The 24,259-nt window shown below is 41.8% G+C and overlaps 1 protein-coding gene across 1 annotated transcript in view; it reads left to right on the top strand.

Annotated features, from left to right (window-relative positions):
- Positions 1-23,420, top strand: part of B4GALNT2 (beta-1,4-N-acetyl-galactosaminyltransferase 2) — a 71,370-nt gene extending 47,950 nt beyond the window's left edge. Inside the window, exons 9-11 of the mRNA XM_033917502.1 lie at positions 9,228-9,368; positions 13,265-13,487; positions 23,103-23,420. Coding sequence (XP_033773393.1) covers positions 9,228-9,368; positions 13,265-13,487; positions 23,103-23,314 — 576 coding nt within the window. The 3' untranslated portion in view covers positions 23,315-23,420. The remainder of the gene's footprint in view (positions 1-9,227; positions 9,369-13,264; positions 13,488-23,102) is intronic.
- Positions 23,421-24,259: the final 839 nt, after the last annotated feature.

The raw sequence follows: 24,259 nt of genomic DNA, 5'->3' as shown, positions 1-24,259 counted from the left end.
ATGAGGACGGAGCTTAGGCATTGGTGGAATGAGGCATTATGACATCACAATCTGAGCTCTAGAATGTTGCTACTTAGGATTTGAAAGGGTTTGAGGCTTGTGCAGATGAGGACGGAGCTTAGGCATTGGTGGAATGAGGCATTATGACATCACAATCTGAGCTCTAGAATGTTGCTACTTATGTTTTTTTTTTTTTTTTTTTTTATTTATTTATTTATAAATTTCAAATTTACAATTCAAGATGAAATCTTGTACAGAAAGTGATTACATCAAATGAACAAAGAAATAAACCTCATAAATTTACATAGAAAATGAAAATTTTTTGTATAATCTCTCAAGTCCACAATTATGATCCATGATGTATATTGAACAGAACTAAAAGAAACTTATTTCATTAAAGATAAGCTGTACATGGTAAACTGATATTCAGGCGTCTAATTTATTGAAGCCCTCGTTCTTACCCCTTCTCCAGGCGGGACAAGGAGAGAAAGGCCGTTAGCTGGTTTGGCTCAAAGAAAACATATTTCTGGGAATTATAGTGAACTATACACTTGCAGGGATGACGAAGATAAAAAGTTCCCCCTAGAGCCAAAACACCAGGTTTTAATATTAGAAACTCCTTTCTACGTCTTTGTGTATCTCTTGCCAAATCTGGGAACATCTGTATTTTTAGATCAAGAAACTTTTTCTCTTTATTTTTAAAGAATAATCTCAGAAGCCAATTCTTATCCATCGTAATAGCCAAGGTCACAATCAATGTAGCAGGTGTAGCAACTTCTTTATCAGATAATTCAAGCAAAGCTGATACATCAATTGGTCCCTGAATTTTTTCTTCTTGAAGATCTTGAGTTTTATTAGGTAGATAATAGACCTGGGTGAAAGGAGGCATTAAATCTTCCGATACTTCCAGTATCTCCAGCATATACCTTTTTAACATTTCTCTTGGAGTCACTGTCGAGATCCGTGGAAAATTAATCAATCTTAAGTTATTATTCCTGGAGAAATTTTCAAATGTCTCTATCTTTCTTCTTAAATTTATATTATCCTTAATTAGAGTGTCCTGAAGCAATTTGGAAGATTTAAGTTGATCTTTAATACTTTGAATATCTAATTTGGATTCTCCCAAGTCTTGTTTTATCTGAGAAACTTCTTTCTCTTGAATTTTTATTTTTCCCTCTATTTGAAGATGATTAGTATTTACTGTCTTAGTTAAATTAGCAATCAGATCCCACAAAGCCTCCAATGTAACTTCTTGGGGTTTCACTATGTTAAATGTCTGCAAGTTTAATAGTGATAAGTTAGGCTCACCAGCTGAGGGACCTTCTCCTCTCCGTATCTCCTGTGTCGGGGTTGGTTCTGAGATGGAAATCTCCTCGTGTGCACTCAGGCTCAACTGCGATCCCTGTGAGCCTGGGTTGATGTTCTTCTCGCCGTTCCCCACAGCCTCTGGGAGGGGGCCCAAGCCGACTTCCGGCTGCCTCCCCACTCCCGGGGAACTAGCGGCTCGAGGGTTGGGAGGAGGGATTCGTGCGTCGGGGCTCAATGTGATCTCGTGAGCCCGAGGAGACTCTTCCAGTCTGTCATCAGGAAGCGTCTCAGCCGGGGGCGATACCGACGCTCCGATGACGCCCTGCATCCGCCGCAGCAACTCCTCAATGTTACCGGAGGAGGCTATTCCGGGACGCCGTGAGGCCGAAGAAGCTCCCTTTCCCCTTCTCTTCGGCATAGCAAAAACTCTGCCGCACCAACGCCAGAGAAGTAAGTTTTTAGGAGGTAGGCTTGCCGACGGCGTTCAGCAGACCACAACCGCGGCCATCTTGGATCCGTGTCTCTCCGAAACACTCGCTACTTATGTTTTAAAGTGTTTGAGGCTTGTGCAGATGAGGACGGAGTTTGCAGGAATGGGGCAGGGACAGGAAAAGAACTCGCCAGGATGGGAAATGAGTTCCTGCGGAAACGGGGAAAAATTGGTCCCCGTGTCATTCTCTAGTTTCTAGTTGTACAAGATAGAGCCTATTATTATCATGGAACATGCTGGTATTTGGATTGAGTATCAATTTGATAAAGAAGATTTGGAGGTTTAATAATGCACTGCTTGCTGACTCAAAGTTTCTTAAGGAAATTTAGATAAACAAGAATGAGCTTTTCCATTTGAACACCTCAGATGAGATATCTTTGGAAACTCTTTGGGATTTCTTTAAGGCAACTTTAAGAGGGCAGATTATATCCTATTTGGCTCATGTTAGGAAATTGCTTAGATTGGAGTTTTCTAATTTGGAAAAAATTATTTTTGATTTAGAATCAAAATTAGCTTTAAAGTGGGATCAAGTAACTTTAAATGCCTTGATGTCGGCCAAGTACAAATATAATGACATATGCTCACAATTGGCTAGGAAATAATTTTTATTCAGCAAGCGGTGTATTATGGAAATTCGAATAAAGCGGAAAGAGTATTGGCAAACTATCTCAAAGCTAAACAGCGGAGAGTAAAGATTGCGGCAATCCAGCCTTTTCCATATGCAGAGAAGGCCTTTGATCGAGTAGAATGGTCTTTCATGTACCAAACAATGGAGTGGCTTGGGATAGGTCATGGATTCATTCAAATAATTCAAACCTTGTATAGCTCCCCTTCAGTTAGAATTTATATTAATAATATGTTTTTGGAGAGATTTTGTTTAAGGAGGGGTGTTCGGCAAGGATGTCCCTTGTCTCCTTTGCTTTTTGACATTGTTTTGGAACCCTTGTTAGCTATTCAGCAGGCAGAGGAGATACGGGGAATTTCATATGCAGGTCGAGTCTATAAGGTTTCGACTTATGCGGATGATATCTTGCTTCATTTGATGAATCCTGAAGTAACTATCACTCATTTGTTACAACTGATAGAGCATTTTGGAAAATTTTCTGGATATAAGATAAATTGGAATAAATCAGAAGTGCTTCCATTAAATGTTCATTGTGTAAAGGGATTATTTGACTCTTTTCCTTTCCTTTGGAAGGAAGAGGGAATAAAATATTTAGGGATAATGATTCAAAAGATGCTGGAAGATACAATGATGGTAAATGTCACTCCTCTCCTTAAGGAGGCTCATTGGCTCCCGATCACTCACCGTATAACCTATAAAATTATTCTCCTCTCTTTCAAAATTAAATACTCTCACTTACCTTCATTTCTTGATAAATTATTAATACCCCAAAGTTCACCTCGTTCTTTAAGATCTACTGATCAAAAACTTCTCTATATACCATCCTTAAAAGAATCCTATTACACTAGAAAAACTAATTTCGCAATAACAGCACCCACCTTATGGAACTCTCTCCCTCAATATCTTCGCGATGAACTACAACTACCAAAATTTAAGGTCAATCTCAAAACTTTCCTTTTTCAAGATGCCTACGATAAATCTTAATCATAAAATAATAATATAATTTTTTTTTTTTTTTTTTTTTTTTAATTTTAGAGCAGTCCACTTTCTTTTTTATTTTACCCCCACCCCTTATGTGTCATCCCCTTTTCCCTCTATATCCTTTTTTCCTTCTACAATTATGTAACTTTTTCCCACCTCCCCATTTTTCCTCACTTTCTAGTTTGTCTGTAAATGTCATACGTGTTCACTCTAACTACTCTTTTACACTCTTTTTATTTCTCTCTATTCTATATTAAATTCTTTTTTAATTATTATATAATTGTAAACCGGTCAGATATTCATTTTATGATCGGGTTATTAAAAACTAATAAACTTGGAAACTTGGAAACTTTATTGTTGAAGATCAAAATAATGTATGAGCAATGGAATCCATTACATCTTTCTTGGTGGGGGAGAGTCCAAACTATCAAAATGATGATTTCACCTGTAATTTGTTACTAAATGAGTATGTTACCAATTTATTTTCAATCATCTTTTTATTTAAAAGGATTCTTTTAAAAATTATTTGGCTTGGTAAAAATCCTAAAATAGCTTTAGTTTCATTACAGAAATCTAAATCATTGGGAGGAGTAAATTTTCCAAATTTTTATAGATATCATCAAGCTTTTATTTTGTGTCAGGGTATGTATTGGATCCTTCCTGAACTTATAGAACATCTGCCGGATTGGTTAATCCTGGAAAGTCATCTTATGGCCCCACTTCATCTCAATCATGTGTTGAGTATCAAGCTTCCCAGACTCTATAACAATAATATGATTTTTCAGTCAACATGAAAAACACTAAAATTTATTGCTCAGTTAATTCTAGTCCCGATACATAAAACCACCAGTCAGTCCCTATGGTTGAATTCCAGGATATTAGTAGGCAATTCTAAAATCCTATGGAAGCATTGGTTAAAGGCAAGCATTCGAATATTAAGTGATGTAATTATGGATAATAAAATGGCTTCTTTCTTGCAATTACAACAATTATTTGGAATTTTGAAATCTCAAGGATATAAATGGATACAGTTAAGGCAGGCCATTCAGAAAGGGTTCCCTGTGTGGCGTGCTTTAGTAAATCAACATAACTTGCCGGTCATATGTTTCCAAATGGAGGCTCATGGTCACCAGGCCTCCCAGTGGTATCAAGTCATATATGAATATCTTTCAAAGAAACCAAAATCAAGTTTGAGAGATATTTGGTCTATGGAAATACAACAAAATATTTCTATTACTCAGTGGCCACGGGTTTGGACTGCGTTGCACTGCGTTAGCATTTATACTAACATAGTAGATGACAGTAGATAAAAACCCGGATGGTCCATCTAGTCTGCCCAACCTGATTCAATCTAAAAATTTGTTGGGGGGGGTCTTCTTCTCCTTAACTATTTCTGGGTAAGGATCTAAAGCTCTGCCCGGTACTATTCTTAGGTTCCAATTACTGAAGTCTCCATTAAAGCTCACTCTAGCCCATCTAAACTCTCCCAGCCATTAAAGCCCTGCCTAGCCCATCCTCCCCCAAATGGCCATATACAGACACAGACCGTGCAAGTCTGCCCAGTACTGGCCTTAGTTCAATATTTAATATTATTTTCTGATTCTAGATCCTCTGTGTTCATCCCACGCTTCTTTGAACTCCATCACCGATTTCCTCTCCACCACCTCTCTCGGGAGCACATTCCAGGCATCCACCACCCTCTCCGTAAAGTAGAATTTCTTAACATTGCTCTTGAATCTACCACCCCTCAACCTCAAATTATGTCCTCTGGTTTTACCATTTTCCTTTCTCTGGAAAAGATTTTGTTCTACGTTAATACCTTTCAAGTATTTGAACGTCTGAATCATATCTCCCCTGTCCCTCCTTTCCTCTAGGGTATACATATTCAGGGATTCCATTCTCTCCTCATAAGTCTTCTGGTGCAAACCTCCTATCATTTTCGTCACCCTCCTCTGGACTGCTTCAAGTCTTCTTACGTCCTTCGCCAGATACGGTCTCCAAAACTGAACACAATACTCCAAGTGGGGCCTCACCAACGACCTGTACAGAGACATCAACACCTTCTTTCTTCTACTGGTTATGCCTCTCTTTATACAGCCCAGCATCCTTCTGGCAGCAGCCACTTGATGCACTGTTTTTTCGCATTTAGATCTTTGGACACTATCACCCCAAGGTCCTCTCCCCATCCATGTGTATTACAAAAATTAGAAATGGGAAGAAATGGGATAGGTTGAATTTTACTTTTTGGTGGGAAACACTTTGTTTGTATTATCATTATGAAGATTGTTAGCAGACCAATTGGGGCAGTTTAGGAAAGTTAAGGAAATTTGAAGTCCATTGGAATCATTTGTTAAATATCTTAATGATTAATATTACTTCCAGATTTGATTTTAGTTCCATGCATCTAGAAGGGCTGGAGAGAGAGGGAGGGGGGATAGATAATGAGATTTAAGCAATTTGCAAGTATTTAAGTGCTGTTGTTTTGAATTCTTGAATATATTTCTGTTGCACTTTTGATATGTTTAATAAAATCAATAAAGAATTTTTTTTAAAAAAGAAACTTACAGATGACATTTTGAAAATTACCTATTCTTCTTTTTTTTGGGGTGGGGGTTACCGTTATAACTAGTTCCTTAGTAAAAAGATTTAAATATTTAAAAAATCGAAGTAGGAATTTATCTGAAAGATTTTATTAGAATCATTTTTTGAGAGACAGCCCAGTTCTTTTTGCCTGGATTCTATTGAATTCAATGGACTCTGTCTCCATTGGGTTCGATGCCATGTTCCTCCCTTTGTTTAGTTTACTAATTTCACTAAATTTCACCTTTCACTAAATGGCGGTAGAGGTTTCTACTGTGGGCAGTGGCGTAGCAAGAGTGGAAGGCACCCCCTCCTCTCCACCCTCTCCTCTCCACCCCTTCTTTCTGCTTCTTGCATGCTCCTACACCACATTCACGCGCTCCCTTCCCATCCCTGTACCTCTTTAAATTTTCACCAGTGTCAGAAGCTTCTCCGGCCTACTGCTCGTGCTGGCATTCGCTTTCCCTCTGACATCACTTCCTGGCCTTGCAACCCGGAAGTGATTTCAGAGGGAGCCAGGCCGGTGCAAGCAGCAGGCCAGAGTAGTTTCTCGCGCTGCTACGATTTTAAAGAGCTACTAGGAGCGGGGAAGGGCGGGCACAAGTGTGGCATAGGGGGTGGGGGCGGAGAGCTACAGATGCCCCCACGAAGACATTGTCCAGGGCAGTCTGCCCCTGCACCTCATTACTACACCACTGACTGTTGGCCAGCGAGTTAATGCTCTGATGCTCATAGGAATTCTATAAGCATTGGAGCATTTTACTCGCTGGCTCACAGTAGAAACCTCTACTGCCGTTTAGTAAAACCCAGCATTAATTAACTGCTTTTTGTAGAACACAAAAAAGAGTGATAAAGAATCCTATATTTGATATATCACCTTTCTGTGGTATAGCCAAAAGAGGTTTACCTTTATTATGTGCAGGCACTTTCTCTGTTCCTAGTGGGTTCACAATCTAAGTTTTATACTGGGGCGATGGAGGTTTAAGTGTCACAAGAAGCTGCAGTGGAAATCAAGCCTCATTTCTCCTGGTTCTCAGTCCATCGCACTAACCATTCGAAGGACAGTGAAGAATAAAGAGCCCGAGAGCTGGCCTCAATGAGCGACCTTAAAAATGGGCCGGATGGCCCGAGTCGGTCGCCCATGGGGAGTCATTTCTGTAGGCAGCTGGGAGGGATAATAAGATAAAAGGAGGAGGGTGGCTTCTGCTGTTTTAATAGTGCCAAAACAGGCCTGGCCTCCTTTTTGAATGATGTTTATTGCATTTTGTTTAATTTTTGTGAGAGACACTGGTGATCCGTGATACATGATACAGCGTTTCGCTTTGCTACCTTTGTGCTGCTTATAAGGTCTGCTGACTCTTAACAGAGGCTATATTGCCGAAACACAGCCCTGGCTTAAGAACTGAATAAATGGTTTTGGTCAATTGGAAAGCTCCTGACTTCTAGCCTCACTGTTTGTTCCCCTTTTGGTATTTTGGAGACAGCAAAATACAGCAATTAGTTTGTTAGGTTTATGCTTTAGTAAAACTTGTTATACCTCTTGTTCTTATGACAGGTCCAAGTGGTTTACAATTTTAAAAAAAATACAATATAAAAGAAAGGAACGCCAATAAAAAAGAATAGAATAGACCTACCACACACTACTTCTTACACACACTCAACCGTACTGTCTACCAAAAATCTTATCTTAGTGCCACAAGATCCCAACTGACCTAATAAATATGAACCACATCAGTTGAAGTAATATTCTTTCCAAATGCTTCTCGAAAAAAAGAAGGCTTTCAAAAGAGTTTTAAAAGCCTTAATATTTGGCTCGAGCCTCAAATGTGGAAAGTTGGTTCCATAATTGTGGTGCAACCTTTATTTCTTGTTGATTCCCGTTTTGCTCTTTTTACTGATGGTAAATGCTAAGAAGCAAAGCACACGTCACACCTCTGTTTAGACAATATCATTGACTGATGGTTTTTCAGAGGATTAAATGTAAGATCCTGAAACTAACACATAGGACCCAATATTCAGCACCAGGATGCACTGGGCGGGGCAGGGCCGCCAATTTGAAGAGGTGGGCCCTGAGGCAGGAGGGAGTGGGCATCCCTCCTGCCATTCTTCTATAGAAGGTACCGGGGTGGGGGGGGGGCTCAGGGGTTTGTTAGTCCTGGCCTGTATGACCAGTTGGGGGCAGGGCAGGATTAATTCAATGAGGGCCCCAAGGCACACAAGTACACTGGGCCCCCTGCCCTGCCCCACCCCACCATGTGCCCAGGCAGAAACAGGAAGCTGCGTCAGAGGGAAGCTTTGGGCAAGCAGAACTGCTTGCAAAATTACAGTTCCCGTTGCATTTCTTACCCATGTTACTTGCTTGTCTTACTTTCCATCGATGGGGGGGGGCCGTGTTGCCGATCAGGGGTGCCCATGTTACCAATCTGGGGGGGGCTCATGTTGCTGATCAGGGGGGCTCACGTTGCCGATCAATGCTAGAGGGGCCCATCGCCGTTTGGAAAAAACAATATTAATGCCCTTCTTCATCGGGCCCCCCTAACCATTTCGGGCCCTAGGCACGTGCCTACTAGGCCTATTGGTTAATCCTGCCCTGGTTGGGGGGTGAGGAGGAGGGAGCAGGCCCCTGAGCTATATTGGGGGGGGGCAGCCCAGCCCACTAGATTACCAGACTTTTGATGGGTTTTGGGGCTCAGCAGGGAGCACGACAGCAACAGGAGGGGGAATTGGAGGGCTCAGCAGCAATAGGAGTTCTGCAGCAGCGGTGGGAGGTGGAATCAGAGGGGTTGCAATCTGAGCTCTAGCCTTACTTTCCTATCAGTGCCTGAGCCAATCAATGTTCAGGCACTGACAGGAAAACAAGACTATGAGAGCTCTGACCTGTCGTTAAAAGTTTGCATGCTAAAATAGGCACTCCTTGATGTGTATTACATGGGCTGCTCACCCCTCTCAATTCTGACCCCTTCTTCCAAGAACACTGGCCCTTCCAAAAAGAGTCATACCCCCTCCATCCCTCCCCCTCCAATCACTAGCTCATTCTGAAAGCTCCCCCCCCCCCCTTTTCTCTAGTGTGGGAAGTGCAGGAGCAATCCCCACTCTCTCCTGTTTATGAGGGCTCCAGCTTCACAATGGTTCTATGTTTGAATTATATGAGAGTTATTTCTTTCTCTGGGTCATGAGTAGCTAATATGACTAATTTTCTTGCATTTTGGGAGAGGAATTGAGGATGTTTTTCTCTTCGTATAGGGATGGTTTGCAGGAAGAAACCTGGCAGTATCTCAGGTTACAACTAAATACTTCCTTTGGGTTGATGACGACTTTTTATTCAATGAAAACACTAAAATTGAGAAAATGGTTGAAGTTCTGGAAAACACGGACTTGGATGTGGTAAGAGCTGAAAACACTTCTGCAACAATGCAGTGAATCTTTAAAAATTCACAGTCAAATAAGCAAGGTTTGAACAATTTCTCCAGGATTTAGATTTCAGGGCTAGACCTTTAACCATAAGAACATAAGAATACACTTCACCCTCCGTTTTCACGGTGGTTAGGGGCGGCAGAGCTGGCCCACGAATATTAAAAAACCGCAAATAATATTTGTGCCGGTTCTGCCCCTAATCCCCGCTTCCCCCCAGCTATTATAAGCCCTGTAAGCCTTACCTGGTGGTCTAGCGGGTTTTCAGGCAGGTGCGATCTGCCCACGCTCCTGCCCCATGCAGATCGCTCACAGGAAATGGCTGCCTTGAGCTCCCGTCGTCTCTCGAAACTACGACGGGAGCTCAAGGTGGGACCTTGTCGAACGCCTTCTGAAAATCCAGATATACAATGTCAACTGGGTCATCCATGTCTGTCTGCCTGTTAACTGAGTCTAGCCTTATCTGTGTACGTTCCGGTTCAGCAGGAACTTGTCTAACTTTGTCTTGAATTCCTGGAGGGTGTTTCTCCTATAACAGCCTCCGGAAGAGCGTTCCAGTTTTCTACCACTCTCTGGGTGAAGAAGAACTTCCTTACGTTTGAACAGAATCTATCCCCTTTCAACTTTAGAGAGTGCCCTCTCGTTCTCTCTACCTTAGAGAGGGTGAACAACCTGTCCTTATCCACTAAGTCTATTCCCTTCAGTACATTGAATGTTTCGATCATGTCCCCTCTCAATCTCCTCTGTTCGAGGGAGAAGAGGCCCGGTTTCTCTAATCTTTCGCTGTACAGCAACTCCTCCAGCCCCTTAACCACCTTAGTCGCTCTTCTCTGGACCCTTTCGAGAAGTACCGTGTCCTTCTTCGTGTACGGTGACCATTGCTGGGTGCAGTATTCCAGGTGAGGGCGCACCATGACCCGGTACAGCGGCATGATAACCTTCTCTTTAAAAAAATTTTTTTTTAATTATTTTATTAAATTACAACAGTGTAATACATTTGATTAAAAATAGCAAATTATTACAGAGAATACACCATTTCATATAATTAGTATATAGAAGCATAACTATATCCCCCTTCCATCAATTATTGATAATACTAAACAGCTTTATTACTTTAATAAAAAGATTTAATATCCATTTTTCCAGTATCTTTCCCTCCCTTACCCCTCTCCCGCCCCGGATGTGTAATGAAAAAACTCAGAAGGTAATACATTATCCTTTACTATGAAGCAACAAATAAAGTCAATGGACTCCATACCTTTTTAAATAAAACACTAAATCCTAAACATTCCACGTAATTTAATCTATCATGACTTTTCCAATTCTTTGTGATCAATTGAATCGCAATTCCAGTCAAAATCAAGAAAAGACGGCTTTTAAATTTATCAAGGAGAGGTTTAACTTGTAACATAGTACCACAAATTATTACTTCGTATGTTAATGGAATATCCGATTCTAAAACTATATTTATTTGACCCCAAATTGATTTCCAGAATTTAAATATCAGCGGACAAAAAAATAAGAGATGATCTAAAGTCCCAATATCAGCAAGACAGTGCCAGCTTCTATTAGATTTGGAACTATCTAATTTTTGCAAACGAACTGGGGTCCAGAAAATCCTATGTAATAAAAATAACCATGTTTGCCTCATAGATGCTGACGCTGTACATTTCAATCTCCAAGTCTAAATACGTGGCCACCGAGATACAGAAATATACTGTTTAATCTCAATGCTCCATATATCTCTAAGACTATTTTTTGGTTTTTTATTCAAGAATTTAGAAATTAATTTATACCACTGGGCAGCCTGATGCCCTATTAAATCTGTCTGGTAGCAAAGAATCTGCAGGCTATAATAATTTTAAAAATTTTTCTATTTAGGGAACCCACTCCGAATGGCCTGCTTCAACTGTAGCCACCTATACTGTTGAGATTTCAAAATGCCAAATGATTGCTGCAGCTGTGAAAAATCCAGCAGTTTCTCATTAGATATAACATCATCCATTGTTCGAATACCTGCCTGCATCCAATTCTTCCAGGCGATCCCAGGACCGCCCACTTGAATCTTGGAGTTTAACCATAAGGACTGTAAAGTAGATTTCGATATAGGAACATCTGTTAGTTTATCAATAAATGTAATTGTTTTCCAGGTATCCAATAGAATTATGTTGTCTTTGGCATAGCTAGGTAATCTAATATTTAATACATGAGAAAGTCGCATTGGGGACATAATTTTCCCATTCCAGGTGTAACCAGTCTGGCATATGTTCCATGAGCTCGGGGAGGATCCAATACATTCCTTGGCGCATAATATAGGCCTGATGGTATCTATAAAAATTGGGAAAATTTACCCCACCCTCCGCAATCGGATTTTGTAAAGTTACCATAGCAATTCTAGCATTTTTACCCAGCCAAATAAATTTAGTAAGAATATTATTCAATATTTTATAAAAAGACCCCTGAAAGTAAACTGGTATCATACCCGATTGATAACAAAACTACAGGCAGAATCATCATAGTTACAGTTTGAACTCTCCCCCACCAAGATAAATGCAATGGATTCCAATGCTAAACACATCTCTGAGACTTTTAGCAAAATGGATTTTTCATTTACCTATATCGTTTCTTCCAATGTATTCTGGATACCCAAATATTTAATACCTCTTTCCTTCCGTATGAAAGAGAATTTATCAAATAATCCTTTGGAACAGTGAACGTTTAAAGGAAGGACCTCAGACTTATTCCAATTTATCTTATATCCTGAAAATTTCCCAAAACTTTCAATCAGCTCAAGTAAATGTGGAATGGTTGTTTCCGGATTCTTCAAGTGAAGCAGAATGTCATCCGCATAAGCAGAGACTTTATATTCTCGACCTGCATAAGGAATACCCTGAATCTTCTCTGTCTGTTGAATAGCCAATAACAAGGGTTCCAAAACAATATCAAACAAAAGAGGAGTTAACGGACATCCTTGCCTAACTCCCCTTCCCAAACAAAAACAATCTGAAAAAGTATTATTAATATACAGTCTGGCGGAAGGTTTGAATCATTTGAACAAATCCAGATCCAATGCCAAACCAATCCATCGCTTGATACATGAAGGTCCATTCTCTGATCTGTTCGTGATCCCCTTCTTTATCATTCCTAGCATTCTGTTTGCCCTTTTTGCTGCCGCCAGCACTGCAAAGTGATCTTGATGGAACAGATTTCCTCTTATTTCCTAATTCTTGGATCCTTTTTTGTGGTCAAAGCAATTTGGATATTTCCTTTTTCTTTCTTTTTATTAATTTGGAAGGCTTGTGATATTTCCCAAGTTGCACTATTTCTTTATTGTGATTGTATTGATATAATAATAATAAATATGAAAAAGAAAATCATTTATCTGAAAGATCTAATAAGTTAGGGGTCCATTTACTAAACGGCAGTAGAGATTTCTACTACACGAATTCTATGAGCGTCAGATCATTTAACTAGGCGACCTGTAGTAAAAACCTCAACCGCCATTTAGTAAAACCCAGCGTTAATGTTTTATCAGATTTTACCTAAAATGTACTAAATTGTTCTGTTTCAAGATCTAACTGAACAGTTCATCATATTTAGCAGCACTGTCCAGTTAATTGGTGCTACAAGGGACCATTAAAAAGTTCTCAGCCCAACCAACAAAGCTGGGGCAGGCTCCATCGAGGGCTGTACACTTAATCCAGCGATTTATTTTCATTCCACCCTCGATGGAGACTGCCCCAGCTTGGTTGGTTGGGCTGAGAACTTTTCAGTGGTCCTTCGTATGTATAGGTCTCTAATTATTTGAAAATTAGCACACTGTATGACAAGGATATATTCAAGTACTTAAAGATTTCTGTTTCGCACAGGTAGGTGGTGTAGTGGCTGGACACTATTTCAATTTTAAACTACTACTGGAAGAAGGAGATGAAGAAGGGCACTGTTTACACTGGAGATCTGGTTTTTACTACCCACTAGAAGGATTTCCAAACTGCACGGTTACTGGGGGCGTGGTGAATTTCTTCTTGGCACACACTGAGAAAGCACGAAGTGTTGGCTTTGATCCTAAACACCAAAGAGTGGCTCACTCAGGTAAATAAGGCCTCTGATTGTCACAAATAACCAAGTTTCAGATAATCCGGATACATGATGTCTACTTATCACATGGGTAAATATCTCACAAATAACCAAGTTTCAGATAATCCGGATACATGGAGTCTACTTATCACATGGGTAAATATCAGGTAAATGGAGCCTCCACTTGTTATGTACCTAAATATATTATCAAAAATGTATATCAACGGGAACTATATAGGATACCAAAATTTAAAAAAATTGGTTTGCTAAAACTTTGGAGAGAGCAACTAGGACTCCATATTAAATAATATGTATCTTTAAATATCTGGAACCTCAAAGCTCCACAATTGCACCAATCAAATTTCATGCTACCTTTAAACCAGAGACTTTTGATAATAATGGGTCTCCATTTAAAGGTAGAATGAAATTTGATTGGTGCATCTTGTGGAGTTTTGAGGTACCGGTTATTTAAAAGATACTTGGAGGGGCATAATCAAAAGAAACATCTAAGTCCGATTTGCACGTAGGGCGCTAGTCGTTCAAAGTCGGCAGCGGCAAAATGTTCATTCTCAAGAAGTACATCCAAATCTTTTTTTTTTCAAAAATAGTAACCCCAATGGGATAAAGACCCCAATGGTCCATCCAGTCTGCCCAATCTGATTCAATTTAAATTTTTTAAATTTTTTCTTCTTAGCTATTTCTGGACAAGAATCCAAAGCTCTACCCGGTACTGTGCTTGGGTTCCAACTGCCGAAATCTCTGTCAAAACCTACTCCAGCCCATCTACACCCTCCCAGCCATTGAAGCCTTCCCCAGCCCATTCTCCAGCCAAATGGCCATATACAGACCGTGCAAGTCTGCCCAGTACTGGCCTTAGTTCAATATTTAATATTATTTTCTGATTCTAGATCCTCTGTGTTCATCCCACGCTTCTTTGAATTCAGTTACCGTTCTCCTCTCCACCACCTCTCTCGGGAGCACATTCCAGGCATCCACCACCCTCTCCGTAAAGTTGAATTTCCTAACATTTCTCTTGAATCCACCACCCCTCAACCTCAAATTATGTCCTCTGGTTTTACCATTTTCTTTGGAAAAGATTTTGTTCTACATTAATACCCTTCAAGTATTTGAATGTCTGAATCATATCTCCCCTGTCCCTCCTTTCCTCTAGGGTATACATATTCAGGGCTTCCAGCCTCTCCTCATACATCTTCTGGCGCAAGCCTCCTATCATTTTTGTCGCCCTCCTCTGGACCACTTCAAGTCTTCTTACATCCTTCGCCAGATATGGTCTCCAAAACTGAACACAGTACTCCAAGTGGGGCCTCACCAATGACCTGTATAGGGGCATCAACACCTTCTTTCTTCTACTGGCTATGCCTCTCTTTATACAGCCCAGCATCCTTCTGGTAGCAGCCACTGCCTTGTCACACTGTTTTTTTGCCTTTAGATCTTTGGACACTATCACCCCAAGGTCCCTCTCTCCGTCCGTGCATATCATCTTCTCACCTCCTAGCATATATACGGTTCCTTCCGATTATTAATCCCCAAATGCATTACTCTGCATTTCTTTGCATTGAATTTTAGTTGCCAGGCATTAGACCATTCCTCTAACTTTTGCAGATCCTTTTTCATATTTTCTACTCCCTCTTCAGTATCTACTCTGTTACAAATCTTGGTATCATCTGCAAAAAGGCACACTTTTCCTTCTAACCCTTCAGCAATGTCACTCACAAACATATTGAACAGGATCGGCCCTGACCTGAGGGTCTCCACTACTCACCTTTCCTTCCTCCAAGCGACTTCCATTAACCACCACCCTCTGGCGTTTGTCTGACAACCAGTTTCTAACCCAGTTCACCACTTTGGGTCCTAACTTCAGCCCTTCAAGTTTGTTCAACAGCCTCCTATGAGGAACCATATCAAAGGCCTTGCTTAAATCTAAGTAAATTACATCTTTTAATCACCCAGACCACCACTACGTCTATCTTTATACTGCATTCTCAACCAAAAATTTGTCCAAGTCCCAGACACCCAGAGCAAACTAAACTAAACTAAACTAAACCTTAGGTTTGTATACCGCGCCATCTCTGTAAGCGCAGAGCTCAGCACGGTTTACAGAGTTAAGAGGAAAGGAACTACAATAAGGGATAAAGGAGAGGGACTAAGAGGAAAGAGAGGGACAGAATACTGGAGAATGGGAGTTGCAAAGAGCCAAGTTTTCAAGTGTTTGCGGAAGGATTGGAAGGAGCTTGAGTTTCTGAGTGGGGATGAGAGGTTGTTCCAGAGTTCTGTGGTTCTAAAGGGGAGAGATGTTCCAAGTTTTCCTGTGCGGGATATACCTTTTATAGAGGGGAATGATAGTTTCAGTTTTTGGGAGGGTCTGGTGGAGTGTGGTTTTGAGGAATTCCAAAAGAGTGGGATAACGGGAGGAAGGACGCCATGTAGGATCTTGAAGGCTAAGCAGGCGCATTTAAAGAGGACTCTGGAGTATACTTGGAGAGGAGTGGGGAGACATGATCGAACTTGCCTTTTGCGAAAATAAGCTTAGCCGCGGCGTTCTGAATTAGGTGAAGTCTATGGAGGTTTTTCTTAGTTAGGCTTATATAGATGGAATTGCAGTAATCCAGTCTAGAGAGGATAGTAGTTTGAACGAGGACAGTAAAGTGAGAATGATGAAAGCAGGATCTCACCTTCCTCAACATATGAAGGCAAAAGAAGCATTTTTTTAATCAAAGAGTTGAGGTGATCATTGAAGGAGAGAGAGTAGTCTATGACGATGCCTAGGACTTTGCTTGAAAACTCAAGCTGAAGAGTGGGTCCAGAAGGTAATGGGATGGAGGTGGGTAAATGATCTAATGTTGGGCCGAGCCAAAGTAGTTTTGTTTTGGACTCATTCAGTTTCATTTGTACAGATTGGGCCCAGGATTGGAGATTCGTAATACAAGTGGATATGTTCTCAGCGAGGTTAGAGAGGTACCGTTTCATGGTTATTACAAAAAATATTTTTTACATGGAGGGTGGGTGGGGGGGGATGTCAAAAAATGATGGGCCCCAGGTGCCACATACCCTAGGTACGCCACTGTTGGCTTGTCTATGTGTTTGTTTTGTTAAGTGTATGTTCTTTGTGTTACCATACTCTTAGACACTGGGGAGTTTAGTGCTTTTGGTTTGATTTTGTCTCTACATCTAGCAATACCTTAGGTTTTTTTTCTCCCATGGGTGGAATTTTTTCCTGGTAAGTGCTGGCTGTAAGAGGAGCCGATGATTATAGCAGGCCAGCTGTATAGCTGAATACAGAGGCTCTGGCATTCCTGGCCGGGCCTGTAGCTCTGAGACTCTTTTCGGATAAAAGATTTGTTTAACTTAGGCATAGCCTACTCTCCCAAGTATCTAAGTTATTTTGTCAGAGTAGGTTTTATTTGACATAAGTTACCTTGTGTGTTGTGCAGGCCAAAGTTAGGTGCCAGAAAAAATTGGCACCCAACGCTGTTCTATAAAGGGTACTACTACTGCTACTACTATTTAACATTTCTATAATGCTGATAGGTATATGCAGCACTGTACAACAACATATTTGAGAGATGGTTCCTGCTCAGTAGATCTTATAATCTAAATTAACAGATAAGTAGGGGCTTAGGGAGTTTCTCAGGATGCTTAGGGTAAGGGAGCTATGAGTTAAATGGGCTCTTAATCTGGATTTGAATAATTCCAGAGAAGGAGCTTGATGTACTGACTCAGGCAGTTTGTTCCAGGCGTAAGATGCAGCAAGAGAGAAAGGGGTATGGAGTTGGCAGTAGAAGAGAAGGGTACAGATCAGACAGATTTGCCTGATGAATGTAGGGAGAGACAAGAGAGGAGAGATATTGATGAGTGAATCCACTTGTAGGTCAATTCCAATTCCTGTGCCCACATTTGGGTGCCAGGTATAAATGCATCCCTGGTATTCTAGAATGTTGTGCGAAAATTTTCAGAACGCCCCTGATCCACCCATGCCCCTCCCATGGCCACACCCCCTTTGGGGTTAAACGCTGTGGAATTTGGGCAGTGTTATAAAATTGACATAGCAAGATGCACACGCAAATCCCAATTAGTACAAATTAACATCAATAATCCATTGTTGGTGCCCAATTATGGTCATTAATTGGCTCATTAACCAACTAAGTTGTGTGCACATCTCAGGATCACACCCAGATTTTGGCACTCCAGGGGGATTGTGTTTAGTTTTACAAATCTTTTCATTTGGGTCTTCCAGTTTATCTTTCCAATGAATTGAAGAAGTTTACATAACAATTTTAGTTCACTTATCTCAAAGAGGCCTTTTTTAGATTCCTTCTTTATATGTCATCATACTCTGAGCTACAAGATCATAAGAAGTTGCCACCACTGGGTCAGACCATTGGTCCATCGCGCCCAACGGTCCGCTCTCGCGGCGGCCCGTCAGGTCCATGACCTGTAATGTGGTTCCTGTCCGTTTCTGTAACCTACCTCTTCTTTTTTATCTGTAACCCTCAATCCCCTTTTCTTTTAGGAACTTGTCTAAACCTTCCTTGAAACCCTGCAATGTGCTCTGGGCTATCACAACCTCCGGAAGCGCATTCCATGTGTCCACCACCCTCTGGGTAAAAAAGAACCTCCTAGCATTTGTTCTAAACCTGTCCCCTCTCAATTTTTCCGAGTGACCCCTTGTGTTAGTGGTTCCCCACAGTCTGAAAAATCTGTCCCTGTCCACTTTCTCTATGCCCCTCAGGATTTTGAAGGTTTCTATCATGTCTCCTCTAAGTCTCCGCTTTTCCAGGGAGAAGAGCCCCAGCATCTTCAACCTGTCAGCATACGAATAGTTTTCCATACCTTTTATCAATTTAGTTGCTCTCCTCTGGACCCCCTCAAGTACTGCCATGTCCTTCTTGAGGTACGGCGACCAGTATTGGACACAGTACTCCAGATGTGGGCGCACCATTGCACGATACAGCGGCATGATGACTTCCTTCGTCCTGGTCGAGATACCCTTTTTAATGATGCCCAACATTCTGTTCGCTTTCTTTGAGGCCGTTGCGCACTGAGTTGATGCTTTCAATGTTGTGTCCACCATCACCCCCAGGTCTCTTTCAAGGTTGCTTACCCCTAGCAGTGATCCCCCCATTTTGTAGCTGAACATCGGGTTCTTCTTCCCTACATGCATGACCTTACATTTCTCTATATTAAAACTCATTTGCCATTTTTTTGCCCACTCTTCCAGTCTTGTTAGGTCTCTTTGCAGGACCTCACAGTCTTCCGCGTTTCTAACCCTGCTGCAAAGCTTGGTGTCATCAGCAAATTTGATAACCTCACATGTCGTCCCCGTCTCCAGGTCGTTGATGAATATATTGAACAGGATTGGTCCCAGCACCGACCCCTGTGGAACTCCACTCGTGACCCATTGCCAGTCTGAGTAATGGCCCTTTACTCCAACCCTCTGCTTCCTGCCTGCCAGCCAGTGTTTGATCCATCGGTGGATATCCCCCTGCACCCCGTGGCTCCACAGCTTCTTAAGTAGTCTTTCGTGAGGTACCTTATCGAAGGCTTTTTGGAAGTCAAGGTAAATGATGTCTATGGATTCCCCTTTATCCACCTGGTTGTTTATTCCCTCAAAGAAATACAGTAAGTTCGTGAGGCACGATCTTCCCTTGCAGAAGCCGTGCTGGCTCGCCTTCAGTTGTCCATTGCCTTCTATGTATTCGCAGATTGCGTCCTTGATTAGTGCTTCCATCATCTTTCCCGGAACCGAGGTCAAGCTCACCGGCCTGTAGTTTCCCGGGTCACCCCTTGATCCCTTCTTAAAGATGGGAGTGACATTGGCTATTTTCCAGTCTTCTGGGATCTCCCCAGTTTTTAAGGATAGGTTACATATTTGGCTTAGTGTATCTGCTATTTCGTTTCTCAGTTCTTTTAATACCCTTGGGTGGATGCCGTCCGGACCTGGTGATTTGTCGCTCTTTAGTCTGTCTATCTTTCTGAGAACATCCTCTTTGTTTACCTCTAGTTGGACTAGCTTCTCATCAGGGTTTCCGTTTATGTGCTCCTCAGATTCTGGGATGTTGGATGTGTCCTCTCTCGTGAAGACTGACGAGAAGAATTTGTTTAACCTGTCAGTTATCTCTTTTTCTTCCTTTACTACTCCCTTCCTGTCTCCATCGTCTAACGGTCCCACTTCCTCCCTGGCTGGTTGTTTCCCCTTCACATACCTGAAGAATGGTTTGAAGTTTCTTGCTTCCCCCGCCAGCCTCTCCTCATATTCTCTTTTTGCATTCCTAACCTCTCGGTGACAGTCCTTTTGGTGCCTTTTGTGTTCCTTCTGGTTGTCCTTTGTTTGGTCCTTTTTCCATTTTCTAAATGATGTTTTCTTGTCTCTTATCGCCTTTTTCACCGCATTTGTTATCCACGCCGGGTTTTTGGTTCAATTTTTTTTGCACCCTTTCCTGAACCTGGGGACATACAGGTTTTGTGCTTCGTGCACCGTGCCCTTAAGTAGGGCCCAGGTACCCTCTACGGTCTCCATCTTCCTTGAGCTGTTGCTGAGTTTCTTTCCCACCATTTTCCTCATGGCCTCGTAATTTCCTTTTCTAAAGTTAAATGCTGTTGTTGTAGTTCTTTTCACCTTTGATGCTCCCATTTCTATCTTGCACTGGATCATGCTGTGATCGCTGTTTCCTAATGGTTCTAGTACTACCATGTCCTTTGCGGGTCCCCCTAGCCCGTTGAGTATTAGGTCAAGAGTGGCATCTCCCCGTGTTGGTTCCTTGACCAGCTGCTCCATGAAACAGTCCCTCACCACCTCCAGGAATTTTGTTTCTCTCGTGCAATTTGAGTGTCCAGTTTTCCAGTCTATCCCAGGGTAGTTGAAGTCACCCATCACCACCACACTTCCGCTTTTGCATACCTGCCTCAATTCAGCTTCCAGGTCCTGGTCGTTTGCTTCCAGTTGTCCATTTGGCCTTTATCTGCTGTCATGTTTCTATGTTTCTTTAACCATAAAGTTCTATGACCGCACAATGCAGGTGTAAAGAACCTTAGCCTATAGGAAGAGGAGATGCAAAATGTTAAGAGCCTTAACCAATAGGGAGAAAAAGAGATAATGGTTACTGCGGATGGGCAGACTGGATGGGCCATTTGGCCTTTATCTGCCTTCATGTTTCTATGTTTATACAGTAAACATTGAGTGGCAAACATGGTATGAGAGATTATGGCATGATGGGCATAGCATGGCAAACATAGTATGGTAAATATGGTTTATAGAAAAGCGTAGTCTAGTGCATTAGGACAAAGATGGTGAACAGTATGACAAGGTGTGGAAGAACATTGCATGAGAAAATATGGTATGTCTGGCATAGGACGAATCACCTAGCGTTTGAGGCTCAAGGGTCAGGGCACATCGTCAGAAGGTTAGGGGAATTTGGATTGGTGCACTCATAGAGGGTCAGGGAAAGAGGTGAGTTTTTATTGCCTTCTGAAGCTCAAGTAGACCTTCTGATGATCTAAGTTTCCAAGTTTCCAAGTTTATTATATTTATTCATATGGTTAGATAGTTTATTCCAAAGGCGTGGTAGGTAGTGTGAGTAAGATCATCTGAACTCCTTTCTAGACCTTTCTTGCAGCTGAGCACAAGACATACTAGAAGGTTACTCTCTGCATCAGAGACATTTCACTCCCTCCTGGCAGCTATGTTGATGATCTACTACTACTATTAATTATTTCTATAGAGCTACCAGATGTACGCAGCATTGTACAGAGACACAAATAAGAAGTGCTTTGAAGTGCTTACAATCTAAAAAGACAAGACAGACAAACAGGATGTCATGGATACAGTTAAGGGGAATGGTTAATCTGCTGGCTGGGTTGGAGGGCAGAGGGGAGCACAGGACAATCAAGCCATTGTGACATCACTGATGAAGATGGCTCTTATTGGTGGAATGAGGCATTATGATATCACAATCTCAACTCTGCTTCCCAAAGATTGAAAGTCTTCACACTACTACTACTACTATGAATTATTTTTATAGCACTATTGGACATACGCAGTGCCGTACAGAGTCACAAAGAAGACAGTCCCTGCTCGAAAAAGCTTACAATCTAGACAAACAGTGTCGGATCAGCACAGAGCACTCTGATGTCCCACTAGATAACACTAGATAACATTCCGGGAACAGTGCTATGTACACATGGATTCTGTACTTGGAACCAATGCAAATTGGGGGATGTATACATAGGATATATACATGAAAGACACAGACACGTGGGGGGTATGCATTAAGATTAACCTATGCTGGTCTGGAGAGGCTAAAAGAAAGTAAATTAGCAGGTAAGAACCTAATTTCTCTTTATATAAGTGGTCTCAAACTCAAACCCTTTGCGGGGGCCACATTTTGGATTTGTAGGTACTTGGAGGGCCGCAGAAAAAAAATAGTTAATGTCTTATTAAAGAAATGACAATTTTGCATGAGATTAAACACTTTATAGTTTATAAAACTTTCCTTTAACAGTTTTACCTTATGCAAAATTGTTATTTCTTTAATAAGACATTAACTATTTTTTCTGCGGCCCTCCAAGTACTCTATTTTTTCTGCAGCACTCACATTTAAAGTTTAATATCTTTTCTTTCTCAAAATTGGCACATTTCTATTACTAAATTGAAAATAAAATCATTTTCCTACCTTTTTTGGTAATTTCATCAGTCTCTGGTTGCACTTTATTCTTCTGACTGTGCATCCAATATTTCTTCTCTTCTTTCAGCCTCCTGTATGCTTCCTCTCCTCCAGACCTCATTCCCTCCCCCAACTTTTTCTTTCTTTTTCTATGTCTGTCTTTCTCTGATTCCTTGTCCCATTTTTTGCTTTGTTTCTGGCTCCTTGTCCCCCCCTTTCTTTCTTTTTTCCTTCCTGCCTTCCCCCATGCCGCCCCCGCCGGGGAATAGGCTGCTGCTGCCGCCATCGGGAACAGGAAGAGATCTCCATGGGGCCGACCAACTCTCGCCGCCCGACGTCAATTCTAACGTCGGAAAGGACGTTCCGGGCAGCCAGGCAGCGATTGGCTAGCCAGAACGTCCTCTTGACGTCAGAATTGAGGTCGGGCGGCGAGAGAAGCAGGGAGATGAAAGAGCATGGTGCCGGCGGTGAGAAGGGAAGGGAAGCAGTTGGGCACCCCTGCTCTAGAGGAGCCGCGAGCCGCACTAGGAAGAACAGTGGAGGGTGACCAGCTGTGCGGACCGCCCCCCCCCCTTGGTACGCCACTGGAGCAGCAGCGTGTCTGGCCGGCTCATTCCATTCAAAGCCGCGAGTGGCGGCTCCTTGCGAGATCCGCGCCTGCGTCTGAAGCCTCTCTGATGTTGTGATGTCAGAGAGGCTTCCGATGCAGGAGCGAATAGCGCAAGGAGCCGCCAACCCACGGCTTTGAATGGAACGAACCGGCCAGACCCGCTGCTGCTCCAAAAGGAAGGAATTATCCAGTCCAGACCGCGGGCTGCAAAAAAAACTTGGAGAGCCACATGTGGCCCGCGGGCCGCGTGTTTGAGACCGCTGCTTTATATGTTCTGCATGATTTATAGGGTGTTTGAGTGACATGAAGATGGTAACTAATGGTTTGCTTTCATTGCAGAATTTTTTATTGATGGCCTGGGCACTTTGCTTGTTGGGCAATGCAACGATGTCAAAGTTGACCACCAGAAGAAAAAAATAAGCTCTGATCCTAAGAATGCTGAGATGCAGAAAATCTATAGCACCTTCCGAACAGAAAGGCAAAATAACATCTATTACAAACTGGGACTGCTATACTTCAAAAACCATTTAAAGTGTTTCACACGAAAATGAAAAATGTCCTTTCTACTCTAGGTACTCTTCCTTCCTATTTTTCAAAAATTGATGTAGCTCCCTCCTCCCCGTGGAGTTTCCAAGCTTGATAAATATTCACATATTACAAGTTGTCAGATATTTTGCACCAGTGTATGTGATGACATGCCTAACACGATCCAGTATTACTGCTTCCAGAAATTTCTTCAAGTGAAGATATGACAGAATGCAGAATAATTGTATACTATATACCAGGGGTGTCAAACTCAATCACATAAGGGACCAAAATCTAAAACACAGGCTCAGTTGCAGGCCAAATTTTTAATTAAGATACTTAGCGCCTCTTCTATCAAACTACGTTAGTGGTTGGTAGCGCGGTGAGCTGCGCTGAATGGCCTGCACTGCTCCCGACACTCATAGAGTACCTATGAGCGTCGGGAGCAGCACAGGTCATTCAGCGTGGCTCTCTGCGCTAAAAACTGCTATCGCAGTTTGATAGAAGAGGCCTTTAGTCTTAGTAGAAGTATAGATCCTTCCTCACCCTGAGATACCATTCCAGCGATCCACCTGGTTATTTTCACCCCTTAGATGTTACATACTTAATCCCAACTTTATTCAAATAGTCATTCTAGGCATAGGCAGCAGAACGCTTTTTTGTTTGGGGGCAGGGGTGAAAGCTCCGCCCCAGACCCTGCCCCCATAATAGTACTAATTGTAATATCATTTTTTCCATTGATTTTTCATGTATACACACAATGATTTCTAGACCACATAACCATGAGTTCTATGTGGTTTACAAAAGCTTATTAAAAAGATACAACGTGAATTGTTAGGTCAGAAATTTTGAGAAAAGGAAAGTTTTTAGTTGTTTTCTAAATGGTTTGTAAGAACAAGATGTAAGCAATAAGTGTCGAAAGTCTCTATCGTGGTATGCTGCTAGCCACCAGAGTAGCAAAAATAGACCAC

The sequence above is a fragment of the Geotrypetes seraphini genome, chromosome 13 (assembly GCF_902459505.1).
Source record: "Geotrypetes seraphini chromosome 13, aGeoSer1.1, whole genome shotgun sequence".
NCBI classification, from domain to species: Eukaryota; Metazoa; Chordata; class Amphibia; order Gymnophiona; family Dermophiidae; genus Geotrypetes; species Geotrypetes seraphini.
This window is presented reverse-complemented; position numbering and strand designations above follow the sequence as displayed.